The sequence below is a fragment of the Cyprinodon tularosa genome, unplaced genomic scaffold, assembly GCF_016077235.1.
Source record: "Cyprinodon tularosa strain WSP-4 unplaced genomic scaffold, ASM1607723v1 ctg1137, whole genome shotgun sequence".
In the NCBI taxonomy this organism is placed as follows: domain Eukaryota; kingdom Metazoa; phylum Chordata; class Actinopteri; order Cyprinodontiformes; family Cyprinodontidae; genus Cyprinodon; species Cyprinodon tularosa.
The window spans coordinates 56,446-74,084 of record NW_024037934.1 but is presented as its reverse complement, the minus strand read 5'-3'; the positions used below and the strand labels follow the sequence as shown (position 1 = coordinate 74,084).

At 42.4% G+C, this 17,639-nt stretch overlaps 1 protein-coding gene across 2 annotated transcripts in view; it reads left to right on the top strand.

The window, feature by feature from the left end:
* Nucleotides 1-17,639, top strand: part of LOC119795491 (oxidation resistance protein 1-like) — a 98,330-nt gene that overhangs the window by 30,467 nt on the left and 50,224 nt on the right. Inside the window, exon 2 of one of the 2 annotated variants that reach the window (XM_038303526.1) lies at nt 5,928-6,010. In XM_038303526.1, the coding sequence (XP_038159454.1) occupies nt 5,928-6,010 (83 nt within the window). Of the gene's footprint in view, nt 1-5,730; nt 6,011-17,639 lie in introns of those variants that run through there. The other variant, XM_038303534.1, reaches the window with a different exon arrangement.

Sequence of the window (17,639 nt, the reverse complement as noted above, 5' to 3'; positions counted from 1 at the left end):
ATAAAAAAAAAATAATCCTGTCTTAAATTCCGTGTTTTTTTTCCGTTACGCAGGCCAGTTAGTTATACGTAAGCCTGAACACCTAAATTCGGCCAATCATTTATCAATGGTCATCTGTCAATCAAAATTTTTCGGTCATCTTGATTCATATGCCGCTGCTAATATACGCAATGGTTGAAATAAGAAATAAGTATAATTTCCTTTCCCATTGAGTTCCGTTCCAGTGTTCACTGGGATGGACGTCTGTGTCTTCAGCAGGCGTAGAGCTAACAGAACTGGCAGCGTTGCGAGGCAAGGGCTCAAACATGTACGGCTGTAAGCCTTCTACACCAAACCAAGCTTCTGCCGCCCTGGCGTCCTCTTCCACAACATCTTCATCCCCGCTTTCCTCCTCTAAATAAAAAATGTATGATGGAGGAGACTCATCCACGACCTCCAACACTAGTGATGGGAGTAACGGCGTTGAAAGTAACTGCGTTACTAACGCGCTACCTTTTTTTAGTAACGAGTAATCAAAATGATTACTCTTACTGTAACTGTTACTGTTTTTTTTAAGTCACCACTTTAGTGCTACTTGGTTCCAATGGAATTTCCCACTGGGAACCTACTAGCACTAAGTTGCTAACTGGTTAGCAAGATGATTCAGAGAAACTGGCCACAATCAAACATGCATGAGCACCTTCCACCACAACAATCCCGCCCCTTTAATAAATGACCAATCACATTCACTTTATTCACTTGTGTAAAGTTGGGCACCACTCGGGAGAATTCGAAAATGCAACGGTTGGAATAGTTATTCATAGATCAATAACGATAGTTCAGGTGGTGAAATGGACGTACCAAGAAGTGCAAACCCCATTAACACCTCCTTTCTCTGCAAATCTCACAATTCTAAACTTCCACAGTTGACGTAAACTCGGGGATGTTGCCTTATTTGGTTTTGGCCTGTACTTTTGTTATGCCCCAAAATTAACATACAGACCAGCGTACTGGTTTACTGGCCCAAGAACATTAATAGAGACAGCTTTCAAAATCTTGAACAGTTAAAAGCAGGATTTGCTAAACCTCTTTAACTGAAACGAGAGGCTGTTCCCACTGTAAGGCCATCACAACCGCAAGCTAGAAGTATGATTCTGTCGCTAAGCTGTTGATAGCAATGGTAGCATATCTATGGTGACCAGATTTGGGTTTCTGAAACGGAGGACACTTTTTTGAGGGGTGGGGGTGGCTGGGCCGCTGACGGGATCGGGGTCGGGTTCGGTCGCTCTGTCCCCCGCTGGCTCCCCAGGACTTCCCCTTGCACTGTAATCGACTAAACTCCCAGACAATTTTGAAATTCTCCCAGACATTTTTTTAGTTATGAAAAGTAGGACATGTCTGGGAAAAAGAGGACATCTGGTCACCCTACCATATCAACAATTTGATGTTTCAGTGAGTGAGTGCTTGTTGCTATGATGCGTCTTTGCTCAGCAGCTTTGCTCGTTGTAAACCAACCAATCAGAGCACAGCTCATCTAAATATTCATCAGCTTACCATAAAAGGAAGAAAACCTGTCATTTCATTCTGGGGCTTTTAACCAGGCTTGCATTAGGGCTCATAGAACAGCAAATTTGCCATTTTCAGCCCAACCAATGTTACACACCCTATTCAGAGACCTTAAGGACCAGCAGCAGATACCCTATAGAAACATTCTATCACCCCTTTAAAAAAGGGAAGTAAAATGTGTTGCCTTGTAAAGTCTAAAAGCATCCTTTCTATTTTCTGGAAAGCGATAACAAACCTGAGCATTTGCCACTTAAAAAACTGCCTTTTCTCTGCTCTTCTGCAGCCCCGCATGAAGTGTGGAGAAAAAGCTAGTTTTTGTCCACGGGTCACTTTTAATTGCAGACCAATCACAGAATCCCCATGTGCCATCACCCCTGCTGCTAATGCATATCTGCCTGTCTCTTCCACTGCCCATCTGTCTGGCTCTTTTCAGCCTGCTTTTCCTCCTGCTTCCCTACTCTATTATTTCAGCCATTTGGTTGTGATTTATGCACCCACTTAAATAGTGCACATTTCATGTTAAAAGCTGTGTTTGCAGCAGCAACAAAAACATTGAATTGGGCAGGAAGCTGCAGTTTGCTGCACTGGAATAACCTGCAGTTAAACAAAAGACTCCCTGGATTATATTTCAGAGGAAGACGGCATAAAATCAGAGATTTGACGCGTCGCCTCTAAATAGCAACACAAACCAAGTCATTCTCCTGCCAGGTATTTTCTTTCCGGAAAGCAATCATTCTTGCGAGGTTTTTCATTTGGATGCTGAATAATTGATTCGGCACATGCCCCCGGTTTGTCCATACACCATGTGTTTGATCAGCACAAAATAGTCTGACTGCTACGAGTTATTTAAAGTAAAAACAAATATCTAATTACATACAGAAATAAACATCGGCTTTTAGAAAAGGACGTGTATGTGTATCATTGATGTGCGTAAATGATATATAAGTGAGGTAATAAGCTAAAAGCATTACGCATGTAAGATATCAGACAATTAATGTAAACTAGCATGCAATGTGAGACACAACCTGATTTATTATTTTACAGGATACCAGCTGTAGAGATTATAAAATGTTAGAATTTAATTCTATCTATCTATCTATCTATCTATCTAAAAAAACAACAAGACAAAAATATAGTGACTTTTCTGGCGTTTTGTGGAGTTTAGCGACATGTCAGTAGTTCTTCTACCGTTACTGACACCAGCAGGGAGCGCTGCTAAGCGTCTTATTTAACTAGCTGTTAAACTATCGCATTGTTATAGCTGGGAACGTAACACCCCGCTCCATCCATGTTGCCCCGCGTTCCCTATTTAACTATAATTTTATTTTACTAGACTTAAATAAGTGTTATTTTACAAATTTTATAATCCAACATTTTTAATTGACATTGTGAGCGCATCAGAGCGAACTGGAGCAGGGTGAAATCCTTACTCCGGCCTTTTAATTTAAAAACCGCTCCGAGCTCCACCATATTTCTTCCGCTCTCTACACGCTCCGCTCACATGTTCTGAAAAGAAGAGATCAATTGCAATCCAGATAATTTTTAAATAGCCGTTTAGTTTAAAGGAAAAGTCCAAACTAGTGCTACTTGGTCCCAATGTCATTTCCCATTAGGAACCTACTAGCACTAAGTTGCTAACTGGTTAGCAAGATGATTCCGAGAACCCGGCCACAACCAAACGTGCTGGCGAACCTTCAGCCTCAACAATCCCGCCCCCTTGATAAATGACCATTCACTTTATTCACTTGTGTAAAGTTGGGCACCACTCGGGAGAATTTGAAAATGCAACGTTTGGAACAGCCGCTTCCCTACGACTTCGGAGCGACGTATAGTCCAAAAAATATAGCATATAAGTTAGGTTTTGGCTCAGGACTTCTCAATTGATTATTAGCTCTAATCTGAATATAATACAAGCACAATAAATATAACTTTCAGTGTTCCCTTTCCAGATATTAATTTCAGTTCAGTTTTTTTCCCCAATATTAAGCATGAAATTAGGGTTACGTTCTGGTTAGCACCTTTTTTTAGCAAGTTAGAATATGTTTACTTTTGTGTTGACATTTTAGAGCTGTGAATATTAGCCTTGCATTTCTATGGGGGGGGGATACAAACATGTTGCTGAAACTGTGACAAGCTGTCAACCATGTGTTCTGTGGGGAGACGTTTATGTAACAAACATCCAGAAATGACTAAACAGAGTTTAAAATGTCATGAAAATTCTTTGAAAATATGCAAAGTCTTCAGCTATCGCATAAAAAAAAAAAAACCCAGCCGTCACCGGAGCTGATCTGGCTATAATAGTACATCAGTGTTGATCTGAGGAAAGTAGACCCCAGACTGTTAACACCTGAATCAGCGCTGATCCCTCCCTCCCTTCCTTATTCTCTGCCAGGCAGTCCCCAGCCCCAGAAATAGCAACACTGGTGTATGAGTCATGTTTTCAGGCTACATGTATATCCTTCGTAAGGGAAGTGGCAAATAGGGGGGTTTCTCTAAGATGCGATGTACAGGAAGAAAGAACAAAGACTTGAATCCATCATCTCAGGGCTCTGTATTCAAAATCTGAGTGACCATCTTCTTGTACCTGAGGTGTCCCACCTTGAAAATGTGCCTTTAGAAGAGAGTGACCAAAGCCAGTCCCTTAGGAACAGCTCCTCCATCCCTTTACATCTCTCTCTATCCTCTGGCCTGTCATTCGCCTCTTGTCTTTCATCTGCTGGCTTTCAATGTTCCTTTCACCATCTCTGCTTCATCTCCATTTTAAAGTCGTAGGGAAATCATATTAAAATGTCAAATTATTCTGGCTTAAACATGTATATATATCTACTCTTTATCAGACGATATTGACCCAAAATGTATAACATTTTTATAAAAAAAAAAAAATCCTGTCTTAAAATTGTGGGTTTTTTTTTCGTTATCTTATGCAAGCCAGTTAGTTATACGTCAGCTTGAACACCTAAATTCGGCCAATCATATATCAACGGTCATCTGTCAATAAAAATTTTTTCAGTCATAGCATCTTGATAGATATGTTGCAGCTAATATATGCAACGGTTGAAATAAGAAATCCTTTACTTTGAGTTCCGTCCCAGTGTTCACGGGGATGGACTTCTGTGTCTTCAGCAGGCGTAGAGCTAACAGAACTGGCAGCGTTGCGAGGCAAGGGCTCAAACATGTACGGCTGTAAGCCTTCTACACCAAACCAAGCTTCTGCCGCCCTGGCGTCCTCTTCCACAACATCTTCGTCCCCGCTCTCCTCCTCTAAATAAAAAATGGATGATGGAGGAGACTCATCCACGACCTCCGACACTAAACTCTCCTCCTCTTGCATGTTTCCTCTGTCCATAGCGTTCCTTGACAGTGTCGTTTCTAAGTCACCAATTTAGTGCTTCTTGGTCCCAATGGAATTTCCCATTGGGAACCTACTAGCACTAAGTTGCTAACTGGTTAGCAAGATGCTTCCGAGACACCTGCCACAACCAAAATGCTTGCGAAGTTTCCACCACAATAATCCCGCCCCCTTGATAAACAACCAATCACATTCACTTTATTCACTCGTGTAAAGTCGTGCACCACTCGGGAGAATTCAGAAATGCAACGTTTGGAACAGCCGCTTCTCTACGACTTTAAGCCTGCAATCTTCTCCAATAGTCCACTTTTATCATCTTCTGCTGCCATTCATCATCTGCAGTCCTGTATTATACTCATTGTGTTTGCCATCCCAAGCTCCAGCTGCTCGTCTTCTGCAGAAGTGATGATTCTTAAGAGATGTCTTTTTTTTATTTTTTTTATTAAAGAGATGTTTACATCTTCCCACACCTGCAGCCAACCTCTTTATTAGCTGCTTTTTTCTTGGAGCATTTCTCAGTTACCCAATCGGTGCGTATCACTGAACCCTCCCTGTCCCCCATCAGCCCCACTTTGCCTCTTCTCCCTTCCCATTGCTAACGTACCCCTCTTCCCATCTGAATCTTTCCCTCCTTACATGCAGTCCCCCCCCCCACCCCATCCGATGGAGGTCAGCCCGGTCTGTTTCAGCTGTGAGAAGCAACAGAGGTGGTGGGAGGGAAGGTGAGCCGCTGCGGTCGGCTGTCTGTTATGTGCTGGACTAAGAAGAGAAGAGGGGAGGGAGAGGAGAGGCAGAGCGAGGGAGGACGGTGCAATAGAGAGAGAGCAGGAGCGGCGGGATAGAAGCAGAGCGAGAACCAGAGAAGAGAGAGAGGGGGGGGTCCGGCGCTCACAGCTCGTATCGCTGGCTGGCTCGCCTGCTCGCTGTTGACGAATGAGCTGTCTACCCACAGGGCTGGGAAACGGCAGCTTGTGACAAGCTGGGGGAGAGAGGAACATGAATGTAATGCGCACCTTGCCTCGTTTGCTTTCAGATACTGGCCAGAAGAAGACTCCAGAGAAGAAGGATGGGAGGCGCATGTCGTTCCAGAGACCCAAAGGGACCGTGGAATATTCTGTGAGTGAACGTGGATGAAACTGTGTTTTCTTGTGCTTTTCTGCTCTGCTCCCTGCGCAGCTGCCAGCGCTGGTTTCTGACGCTTTGACCAGCTCCAGCGGGGTTAAAGACGTAGCAGGTGTTGTGTAGATACCCTCTGGTCATGCTTCACAGATCACTACTAATGAGTAGAAGTATTTTGTAGCCTGACACGTGTACCTCATTCCTGAACTGTTTACATAAAGAGGCGTGTGTAAACAAGCATGCAGCGCAGCTTTCAGTTTATTTTCAGATCATGTCAGCATCCTGTCAAGGATCGTCTATCTGGCAAATTCAGCGCTCATCTCCATTTTGCATGTTGTTGTATTTGAAGGAAAGGAGGAATTGTGACAGCTGTGTTGGGTCTTCCAGCTGGAGCGGAGCGGGACGCGCAGGAAGGAGCGCTGGCAGGACGTGTATTTGTTTTTCCACTCGTTCCCCGCGCAGCAGATCAGCAAACATTCCACCACATAGCTCGCCTGGTCTCACCAATGACCTTCCAACTGCATTGTCATTTCTATTGATTTAGCTGTTGTGTGGCAAAGGGGGAGGGGGCGGGAGAGAGGGGTGAGCCAGGGGAAGAGAGAGAGGACTCCTTTTCCCAGGCATGAACTGAAAACAGCTCTCTGCTTTGCCTTGCCTGCTTGTGTTCTTCAAATGACCCTCAAATCTAGCTGCAGTCAGTCAGTGCTTTCTCACCTCTTTTTCTCCGTGGCAACCGCAAAGAACGGCAGCGCCGGGAGAAGTCGTGGAGAAGGAAGGACAGGGGAAACAGGGAGGGAAAGAGGGTGGGAGTGTTGGGTTGTCGGTGCATTGTTGTCATTCCTGTATTCGCTTCTGGCTTCTCGTTAAATCCCTTCACCATCAGGTCCCCAGGAGCTGCTGTGGCTTTTACCAAAACTGACCCAGCAGCACCTCCACCGCTGCTGCGTGCAAAGCCTGTCTGTCATGCGAGTGCTGCTGATTGACAGGCTCCTTGTTTACCTTGTAAGGGTTTGAGGCGCCCTTCACCATTTCAGCATATTTCTTCAGTCTTAAGCCTGAGTCACGTCGCAGAGACATGAAGGAAAACAGAGTCTATAGATGGACATAAATGCTGAACCATGAGGGAGAGGAAGAGTTCATCTGGCATACTAATCCTGTTCTTGTCAGCCAATAGCTCTCTGTCTGACTTTACTAGGTCCCCCCCCCTACCCTAGATTACTGCTATTGTGATGGATGGATCAAGCTGTGCCAATTATTTTCTCCTGTGACTTCACACGCTGCAGCGGCATTCAGAGAAAAGGCTCAGGGTAGGACCATGTCCCATTGATCGAGGAGCAGCTTTATCTAAAACTCATCTCCTGCACCGGAGGAGGTGGGCGCGGGGGGGAGAGCGGCTGTCGCCAACGTTCCCTGATTTCGCTCGACAGCAGATAAGTTTATAAATATCAGCTGCTGTCCACAGGAAAAAGGAGAATTTCCTCTTGCGGCTGCCTTATCAAGGCAATCTCCCTCGCAGCTCTACCTCACACACAACTGGCTTTTCTTTCTCCGGCGTCTTTTCTTTTTTTTTTTTTTTGCCTATACACCGATAATGCCAGTCCATTCAGCTCTGTCCGAGGTAATGGCTGACATGCATCCAATTAGAAAGCATTTAAGATGTCACTGACAACTTTGGATTCTTTTTTTTTCCATGCAAAGTTCAATTAGGCCACAGATGTTTAGGTTGTAGTTCAGTCAGGTCTTCACCGATCTCCTTATAGACTCACACCATATGGAGACAAGAAGGAGCTAAGTTCATATGACTATTAAGAGATTTTTCACCACCAGAAGGTGACCCTGGAAGCCCTTTTGCTGCCTCCACCCAGGGCAAAGGGCAGACTATAATCATTTCTCCAGATTTAGTAACCCTCTGCAGAGACTTCTTATTAGCAGTAGAGCAGGTTGAGGGGACATGTTTTACGGCCTGCTAAATGTGCACCAGTAGCTTCTTCTCCAGTTGGTTCTCCACAGGAAACAGTTTTGCTAAGATCCTTGGAGAAATGTGTCCCCAGGAACCTGAAGGAGGTAACCTTCTCTGACAGGGTGATAGTTGGGGCGACATTATGGCTAGTTTATGCTTGATGCTCAAAACGTTACTGACACAGCGTCTGCAGCATTTTATACTTTGTGCAGCTGTTCACTGCTGTATCCAGGGATCTGGTAGACTCTAGGGGGCAGTTTTGGTCACAGACCAAAAGCTTAGGATATCAATCCTCAAGCAGAAATAGAAAAACAACAGTTTCCTTATATTTTGTATGTTTTTTTTTTTGAGTTATCCAAGAGTGTCTATAATTTCTTTTTCCAGTAGCTGTTCGCAATCAGTTCATTGTGGTGATATATATCAGACAAATCCTAACATGTTTATTAGGGGTGTGCAAAATAATCATGATGATGATGCATCGTGATTCTAATTTTCGTGATCTACTGCATCGATTCTTGATGCCAAGAATCGATTATTAATTTAAAAAAATGAATAAATAAAATTGCATGAATGGTTGGCGAACATCAGCCAAAAACAAGTGCAATACCACTTCCAGTCCAGTAGATGTCGCTGCAAATGTGTTGACGCACGCTGCCTTGTGTCACAAGCATTTCCGGCCGTGGGATACTGTGCCGAGTCATTAAAAAACAAAACATGGAGGAGAAAATATTGCAATGCATCGCAATAATTCAAGTATCGCGATGCATCGTGATAGAATCGCATCGTGGCCTGTGAATCGTGATTCGAATCGAATCGTGACTTCTTTGGCAATACCCACCCCTAATGTTTATAGATGTTTACTTTTGCAAAGTCTGGTCAGCCGTAGCAGTCACTCAGTCCACCATGTTTTTCCACCGGGAACTGTGGCCATTTCTCAATATGTGTACTTGTGCGTTCTCGTGTACTCGTGAAACGTCATCGGCCTCAGCCATAGTACTGTTTACAAGAAGTACCAATTTACAAAAACAGCAGGCCAAGAACGGCCCCTCCCTCTTTACCCAGCATGCATCAGAGCAGATTTGTCCGTTCTTGAGATTGACAGCTGTCCCAGCATGCACTGCGGCAGCAGCAGCTTCCAAAGAGGCGCTTAAAAGTTCTCTTTTCTCTTGCTGTTGTTCAATAAAAGTACATTTTAAGATCATTTGAGCCGAAAAAGTTATACTTTTAAGCGTCACTATATGGAGCATTTACTGATTTAATGCGTAATTTAAAAAATAATTTCCACCTTTAAGATCACTGCAGCAAAAAGCGGAGCTCTGAGGCTAACGGCAGCCAGGGCTAATCCCATCCCGTCTGCAGGAGCCCTCTCTCTGCATAGCCGTGTGTGAAGGACCGCTGGCTCTGATGGTGATTTTTTTGTCTTATTTGGCTAAATGTTGATTTGATTTGTGCTTATCTGACTGTGTTCATTATTATTCCCTCAATAAATTAAAAACCTAAGAATTTATTATTATCTAGAGACTATTAATAACAGGCGGTGAAATGCAGCTCCAGATGAGCTGAGCATGTGATGTCATCAGTACGCTTCTGCTCCAATTGATCCATATTTATGCTGCGTGCTCCCGTTCTCCCAGAGTACACACTTTCATGTGTTCTTCTCATGAACATACTTGGCGAGGAAACGAGTCCGTATTCGCATGCTTGTGAATTGAGAAACTGCCTCTGTGTAGTTACCAATTTTCCTAGTCGTGCAGTACGGAAAATCAAGCCACATGGCAACAGAATGGCCCCTGGGATTCTTTTCTGTCAGTTGACTAATCACCCTCCATCATCAGACCCGCCATGCTGGAGTCTTTTACAAATTTAATGATGGTTTAACTAATGACGGAAGGAACACAGTCATATTTGTAAGTCATTTAGGCCCATTGCTGCTGCCTATATTTTGACCAGAATGACATTGGCTGTTCTTAAAGGATAGAGACCTTTGGTTTAATCTGTATTCTGTCTTGGCCAGTAGCTTTGTGTCCATTGACGGTCTTCAAGGCTCGCCTTACCTGTTGTTTTTACAGGTTGAGAGCTTGAGGACAATGTGTTCAATGAGATTTTAGAGCTAAAGGTGATCTGAGTCAAAGCAGGTCTGGTTTATTCTTTCTGCTAGCAGGGCATAGCCTTTACCTGCACTCAGCAGGTTGGCCTTGTTGTTCATCAGGTGCAATATCTTCCATAGATTTTTGGTGTGCTTCTATTTTTTTGTTCTGAATTCGGTCTTTGTTTGTTTGAGCAGTGACAGATGACTGGACATGTCACGGTGTGGGAGAGGCAGATTCTAGTATGGCTTTTTCTGGTTATATGTTTTAGAAGGCTATGGAGGACTAGCTCCAGAGCTTTCCGTATCTAAGAAGGAAACCGTTAAGAAAATGGGCTCAGAGCCACTTTTCAGGTCAAACAATGGTAAATTGTAAATGGCATGTACTTATATAGCGCCTTTATTAGACTTGACCAAAGCGTTTTACACTTAATTCATTCACCCATTCACGCACACACTCACACACTGATGATGGCAAGCTACATTGTAGCTGCCCTGGGGCTCACTGACAGAAGCGGGGCTGCCGTACACTGGCGCCACCGGGCCCTCTGACCACCACCAGTAGACAATGCAGGTGAAGTTTCTTGCCCAAGGACACAACGACACTGAAAGTCGGAGTCGGGGCTTGAACCGTCAATCCTTCGATTTCAGGGCAAACTCCTACATCCAACGCCACTGTCGCCCTTATACAAAGGAATGAGAGCACATTGTTTCAGTAAAAGCCATCTCTAAGAGAGAAACAAGCCTAAGCACTAAAAAACAAGCTTAACTCTATCATGTATAATGGATGTTGTTGACGGCAGTAGCCAAGGTGATTCCTCTGTCCAGGATGGTGTCAAAGCTAAACAGAATACCCGGCCATATGTAGGTATTGTTAAGAGAAAATGCAGATAGAACATAGAGTTAAAACTAGCCGTAAATAATGCAAAATTAGAGTTTAGAATTGGTTTATCTGTCAACTTCTTAACACCTTGATTGGTTGTACTTGACACCAATGTTTTAAGAAGGAAAACATTCATCAATAATCCTTTAGTAGTTTTTAAACTTTTGGTTTGTTGGTCACAGAAATGAGGGATTGTTTGTCTTTCCTCAGAGAAGACTCTTTTCAAAGAGTTGTTAGTGCCTTAATTTCACAGCCCTGTTAGCGGCGCGCCCTCAGGCATCAGAAGGTCAGTCAGTCACTTGGTCATTTGAGAAGTCAGTCGGTTGTTTCTTCACATGGCCCAGGCGAAAGAAAAGGACATTTTCCAGAGAATGAGTCCAACTGACCAGTCACCCTTTTCTTGGTCTCTTCTACATGGTGCAGAAAAAAAAGATGCCAACATTGCCTCAATAATTTACACAGATTTTCAAGGTTCCTGCAGGTTCTGTCCCGTTAACTTTGGTGATTTGCCTCTTGTTACAACAAGGTTGACATTTATGGTTTGGTATAAAATGCATAAACTGCTATGTAGTCTTGAATTATAGCCTGGAAATTCAAGCTACCCTGAGGGGTAAACTATTATGCTGCCTTTTGAGTTTGCAAAATGTAGCAGGTTTTCAACGACCAGTGAAACGTTGCTAATGTTATAAATCAAAATAAAGTTCAATGAAATAAAACAGTTTAAAGCAAAATCTGTGCTTCAATACTAATAGAAGAGCTTCAAGACTGAATTGAGGAAGCTGCTAAGAGTAAATCCAGGTAGCTGTATATAATCAGTTGTTATGTTTAGTGGGACTCTTCCAGGCGGATGGCAAACCGTGTGACCATCAGAGGTTTGAGGGACATTAGATGAGTCACTAAGTGTGTCGCACTAACACAGACACACCCCTCCTCACACAGAGACACACTTGTAGTAAACTTACCTCTGCAACCTCCTGACAGTCAGTCCCCTGATTTCATTATTCAGCTCTGGTTTGGAGAAGAGGACCCACTGTTTGAGCTGTTTAAAGGCACCCAGCCTGTGAGATGGAGAACTATGGAGGGAGATTTGTTCCATTATTATTACCAATAAACACATTTCGTAAATGAGAAATTTGAAAGAAAAGTAGAATGCAATCCAGAAATTAATTTGAGGAAAAAAGCCTCAACGAATAAAAAAAAAAAAAAAGGTTCTGAGAGCAAATTTTGATTTTTGTCAGATTTAATCTTTTTCCAAAACACATTTTTATATTTTGTTATTTCAGGCTTATTTTTTTTTTTCAAATGCATTTTTACAGATTTTATATTTCTCTTTTACTTTCTCTCTTTCATATTACGTTTCATGAATTGCGATCCTTTCAATGCCCATGCAGACCAATAGAAATGCACCGTTGCTCCTCACTGTTGAGTAAAGTCAATCAGTGAAGCTTTTTCAATTCAAAATGTCAGGAATAGCGTTGAGAATAGCGTAGCTTAGCGTTGACGATTTTCAGTTCGGTTCGGTATATGTTGATTGTTAGGAAAATCTATTATGTCTTGTCTAGTATAACACGTGTTTCACAATGCTTGCACACTTTTATCCACAACTTTCTTTCCGCCGTCATCGTAGGTCACTCTAAATGCAAAGCGCTCCCATACAGCAGACCTATAAAGTGCTGCTGGCGCGTCTTCCAACTCCTGTTCTCTCCCACTCACCATACCCACACAATTCTCCACAACAACTGATTTTTTTCTGCTACACCCGGCTAAGCTGCTTCGCTTCTTCTTCTTCTTGTTTACTACTGGTGGTTGGCTTTGGTCGCAGTACCGCCACCTTCTGTTCTGGAGTGTAAACGCTTCGCCTATGAGAAAAAGGAGCAGCGCATGAACCGAACGCAACACACGCGAACCGAACCGAGACAGTCGAACCGAACGGTTTTCAGGAACCATTCCATCCCTAGTTTGCATGTTTAAAAAAAAAAAAAAAAACAAGGCTTTGTTGGGCTACTGTACGAAACCTCGAACTCAACTCTATTCCTATTTGAATTGAAAAAGCTTCTTAATGGGAAGCGAAAAGTGCAGTGGATTGTTTTGAATTTTACTTTTTTTTTTTGGAATGACTATGTCCTGGATGACTGACAATCTTCACCAGCATATAAAACATGTTCTATGCTTACAACAGCATAGAACAGTATAGAACAGAACAAAATTTACTGCACACAGTTTCATACTACTGTGTATATCCATATGTGGAGGTGTGACTGTTTTGCACGTGCTTCTTAGGTGAATCTGGCTTTTACAATTTAGACATAATCAGTAGTAGTCATATGCAGCATAATCTTTGAGATGTTTGCGTCATACTAAACTCCTATTGTGGTTTAATGTCAAAAGGTTGCTTGTTTTCTGTCAGTAGAACAGGAGAGAAAGGCTGCTGCCGCCTAAAGCGTTGAAGCAGCAGGTTAGAGCCCGACATCCAGGACAATCCTTGAGGACCTGAAAGTGAGACGGCAGAGTGTCTCCTTGAAGCGTCAGGAATAATGTGACTTGCTCCCATGTCACTTATAGCAGCTCTAAATTTAGGCCTGCAAATGATCAGCAAGGGTGTTGTCGACACAATAAACATACCATCGGGTAGTAACGGCAAAGTCACCATGGCAACTGTCATGCTAAAGCCAGGCCTCATCCATCCGTGTAAGCCTGAGACTGATGGCATTAGACAGCATTATAAGGTGGATTAACAGCAAATTTAAGCTGTTTAAAATTTAATTTCTCCTTTATTTTTTTCATTTCCATCCCGTCGATGTGTTCGGTTTGATTTAAGTTCAATTTAAAGAAGCCATTTGATAACCTCGGCAACATGTAAAAGCAACTGTGGCGATTAAAATTAAATGTGTAGCTCTGTGATTACATCTCATTTCCCATGTTGACCTTTTACATTAACACTCAAAGAGCCTTTCTGGTGTTTCATGCTTAATGTAAAGACCGAGATGGAAGCAGAGTACTTAACAGAGCCATTAGTCTGGTCATCGGGCCAAACTGCCCCTGTTAAATCTTTGCGTCCGCCCTTTTTCGACATGGTGGTCATTATCCGGACCTCAGTCACCTTTGAGCTGTCAGCCAACATGGCCTTTCTTCTCACATGGAGGGTGTCACCCCAACAGCTAGAGGACTAATTATTCGTCCTTCTTTGAGATAAATTATGAGCCGTATTGATCCAGAGGTTAGGAACGTAAGGTCCACCAGACATTAGTAACCACCATCCTGAATGTGATTACCCTTGCTTTGCCTTCCTCCCACGTCCTTCTATCAGTGTGTTAATGTCAGATCTTTATCAGCGGCTCATGTTTTCATGTCTCCTGTCCCCTGCTTCTTAATATAGTTAGCGATAGCTTCTCTTACAGTGCAATCAATAGTTTTATTCCTACGGGTTTTGCACAACCAGATGCACATTTACCAGGTGTTGCTGTGTCACTTCATGGCCCATCTGTGTAAAAACTTAATTAAGCCTAGAAGGAAGTTGTAAACAGATCATTTTAATAGCAGTTTATGTGCCAACATCAGCGCACCACATCGCTTTGTTAGTGTTTATTTTAATAAACCTCCGATATTTTATGTCTGCAAGACCAAAATCATGACGTACGAAAGCAGCTATTAGAAGTTAAGCAGATTATAACTGATTTTTTAAAAAGTCTATACATTAGAATGTTTGCATAACACCTTAGAGATTCATGGTGTGTTCAATTTAAAGGAATAGTACACCCAAAACATGATTAGCCTTCATTTTCTACTCACCCCCATGCTGAACAACACTCTGGAGTACTTTTTTGATATCTCAAATGCATCTGGAGATCTGGGAGGCTTCTTGCTGTCTGCTGACATTCAAATAATGGAGGTCCATGGCGCCCGAGACAGAAAGGTCCATAAAAGTCCACAAAAACGTGTCAATATTCCTCCATACTGCTCGTCCAATGTAATCCAAGTGTCCTGAGTGGGTAGCGTCCAGAATTTACTCGAAACGAAGTCATTTAGAACGTTTTAGAGCATAAACAGTAGTGTATAGGATTTCCTAATAGCGCCCCCATGCGCGCTCACGATTCTACGGAAGCCGGCAGACCAAACCGGAAGAAAGTGCGCATTCAGCGTCTGCTCTGCCGATAATGCAAGCGTAGAAGAAGAAATGTGCTGTTTACCTGTGCAAAGAAAGAAACAACGAAAGAAAAATGTCTGAGGACTTCAGTGTTGAGGAAGAGCATGAGTTCTTTGCCGAGCTGAATGCGCTGGTTTGGTCTGCCGGCTTCCGTAGAATCGTGAGCGCGCATGGGGGCGCTATTAGGAAATCCTATACACTACTGTTTAGGCTCTAAAACGTTCTAAATGACTTCGTTTCGAGTAAATTCTGGATGCTACCCACTCAGGACACTTGGATTACATTGGACGAGCAGTATGGAGGAATATTGACACGTTTTTGTGGACTTTTATGGACCTTTCTGTCTCGGGCGCCATAGACCTCCATTATTTGAATGTCAGCAGACAGCAAGAAGCCTCCCAGATCTCCAGATGCATTTGAGATATCAAAAAAGTACTCCAGAGTTTTGTTCAGCATGGGGGTGAGTAGAAAATGAAGGCTAATCATGTTTTGGGTGTACTATTCCTTTAACTTGGAAAAAGGGGAAATTGGAGTAACGTGATCTCCAAGATGATAACCCATTACAGCAGATGTTACCGTTCAGACACAGGTCGCATTTGAAAAGATCCGATTCGTATCGGATTCAGGACCACAGAGCCCAGCAGCCTGGCTCACATTGGAAAAAATCGTGTCTGTGTTGTTCAGACAACCATGAAAAGATCAGATACAGGTCGCATATGGGCCAAGAAATATGATTTGGGTCACCTCAGGCTGTAGTGTGAATGTAGCCAATGTAGGAAAGTTTGGGGGTGTTCTAATTGAAATCACTGACCTTCGAAGACAAATAGACAACATCATCTGTCCCAGCATTCAGTCTTCTTTGGTACACATCCGCCATCTCTTGTACAGTTAGATCTGGCTAATGAATTTCAAGTTTTGAAGTAGGATGTTCAACCTCAGCTCAAGCTCAAATCGGCATAGTGATATTATAGGCCTTTAAAAAGATCAAAAATCATTTGATCCATAAAAAAAAACAAGCTTATATACACCATGTCTGTCTGGATAGTGTTTAGATTGTCCTGTTTGAGCCTTAAAAGAATTTCAGTACTGGATACGTTGGGCAGATACAAGCAGATGTGGAGCCACCTGGTGGTAGTAATGTGAAACTATTGGAGAGCTTGTTGGCAACTATTGAGTAGAGCCCAACCATCTTGCAAAGCCTTGCAGTAAACAGCAAGTTCGACACCGTGTAAAGGTTGGTTTATACTCCGAAACCAGGTCGTCTGCGTGTGTCACAGTGAATACAAATGTGCCCCCGCCCCTTCCGCAGACACTCTGGTACACCTCTCCAAAATTGTAGGTGACCGCAGACAGGAGGCCTCTGATTGGTCAGATCTACAGCCGCTCTACACTATGCATATTTCCTGTTTGGTACCTTACCTGCTTAATTTGTTTGTATGACAGCCATTGTGGAAAACTACTCGTGAAGATGGACCAGCTAGAAAAGCCCTTTAGACTAACAGATATTACCAGAATAAAACAATCTAAGGCAACTTAAAGTTCAAGTTTATCCTCTTCAGAACCTTTTATCAGAGCATCAAGGGAAAAGAACAAATTGCTAGGAACCAACCAATTTATCCCTTTATAATAATGTTTGGAACTTGGACTGCAGAGAGTATTGCTAGAATTGCTATTACTAGTATCAGTCTAAAAAATGATGTATGCCTCAGCAGCTTCAGCTCCTGCTTCAGTGAACACAAACCTTCAGCACTGCTTTAGTCTTATACCTGTTGGAATCAAATAGGGCTGCAACTAACGATTATTTTAAAAATCGATGAATCAGCCGATTATTTTTTCGATTAATCGATGAATCGGACAAAAAATATTTTTTATATTAACCTCTTTATTCCAAAATAAACATTTTAGACAGAACAAACAAGCACACAAGTACAGGTTGCTCATTAACTGTACTGGTGCAATATGAAAAATAAATGTTTGTGTTAAAACTACGCAAACTTACATGAGAAATGTAGCTGTACATCCACAAAATATAGAGTACTTTGTTTCATAAAGCGCAAAAAAAGACATTTTTGTTTTTGAAAGCCCCTAAGGGGTTCAAACAATAGGTCCCCCCATTTCAACAAAGGAGTTTTTTTTTAGACTAATAGAGTTCTGCCTTTTAAGACAGGAAAGTATAGCAGTTAAAGTTGCTACTTGAGAAAATACTTAACCATAGAGATAAAAATAGCCCTGTGATTCAAATTATAAATTGTATTTGGAATAAAAATGAGAGAACTAGGGGTGCTAAAAAACACATCCTCCAAAGACAGATATTTACATGGGAATGTGGCATATAATTAATTGACATATTACTGATCTTGCTGGATTTTATTCTGCTTTACTTCCATAAATTGCAGGATCTTCTTTACTTTATCTTTGCCAGAAGATTTAAACTTTAAAAGCCTTGCCCTCATAAGTTGCAAGTTCATTTATTTATAAAGAAAATATAAACGCTGCTTAAGCTAATTCAAATGAAATTAAAAGTAAAATAAGTAGCCAACCTTATTACTGTCT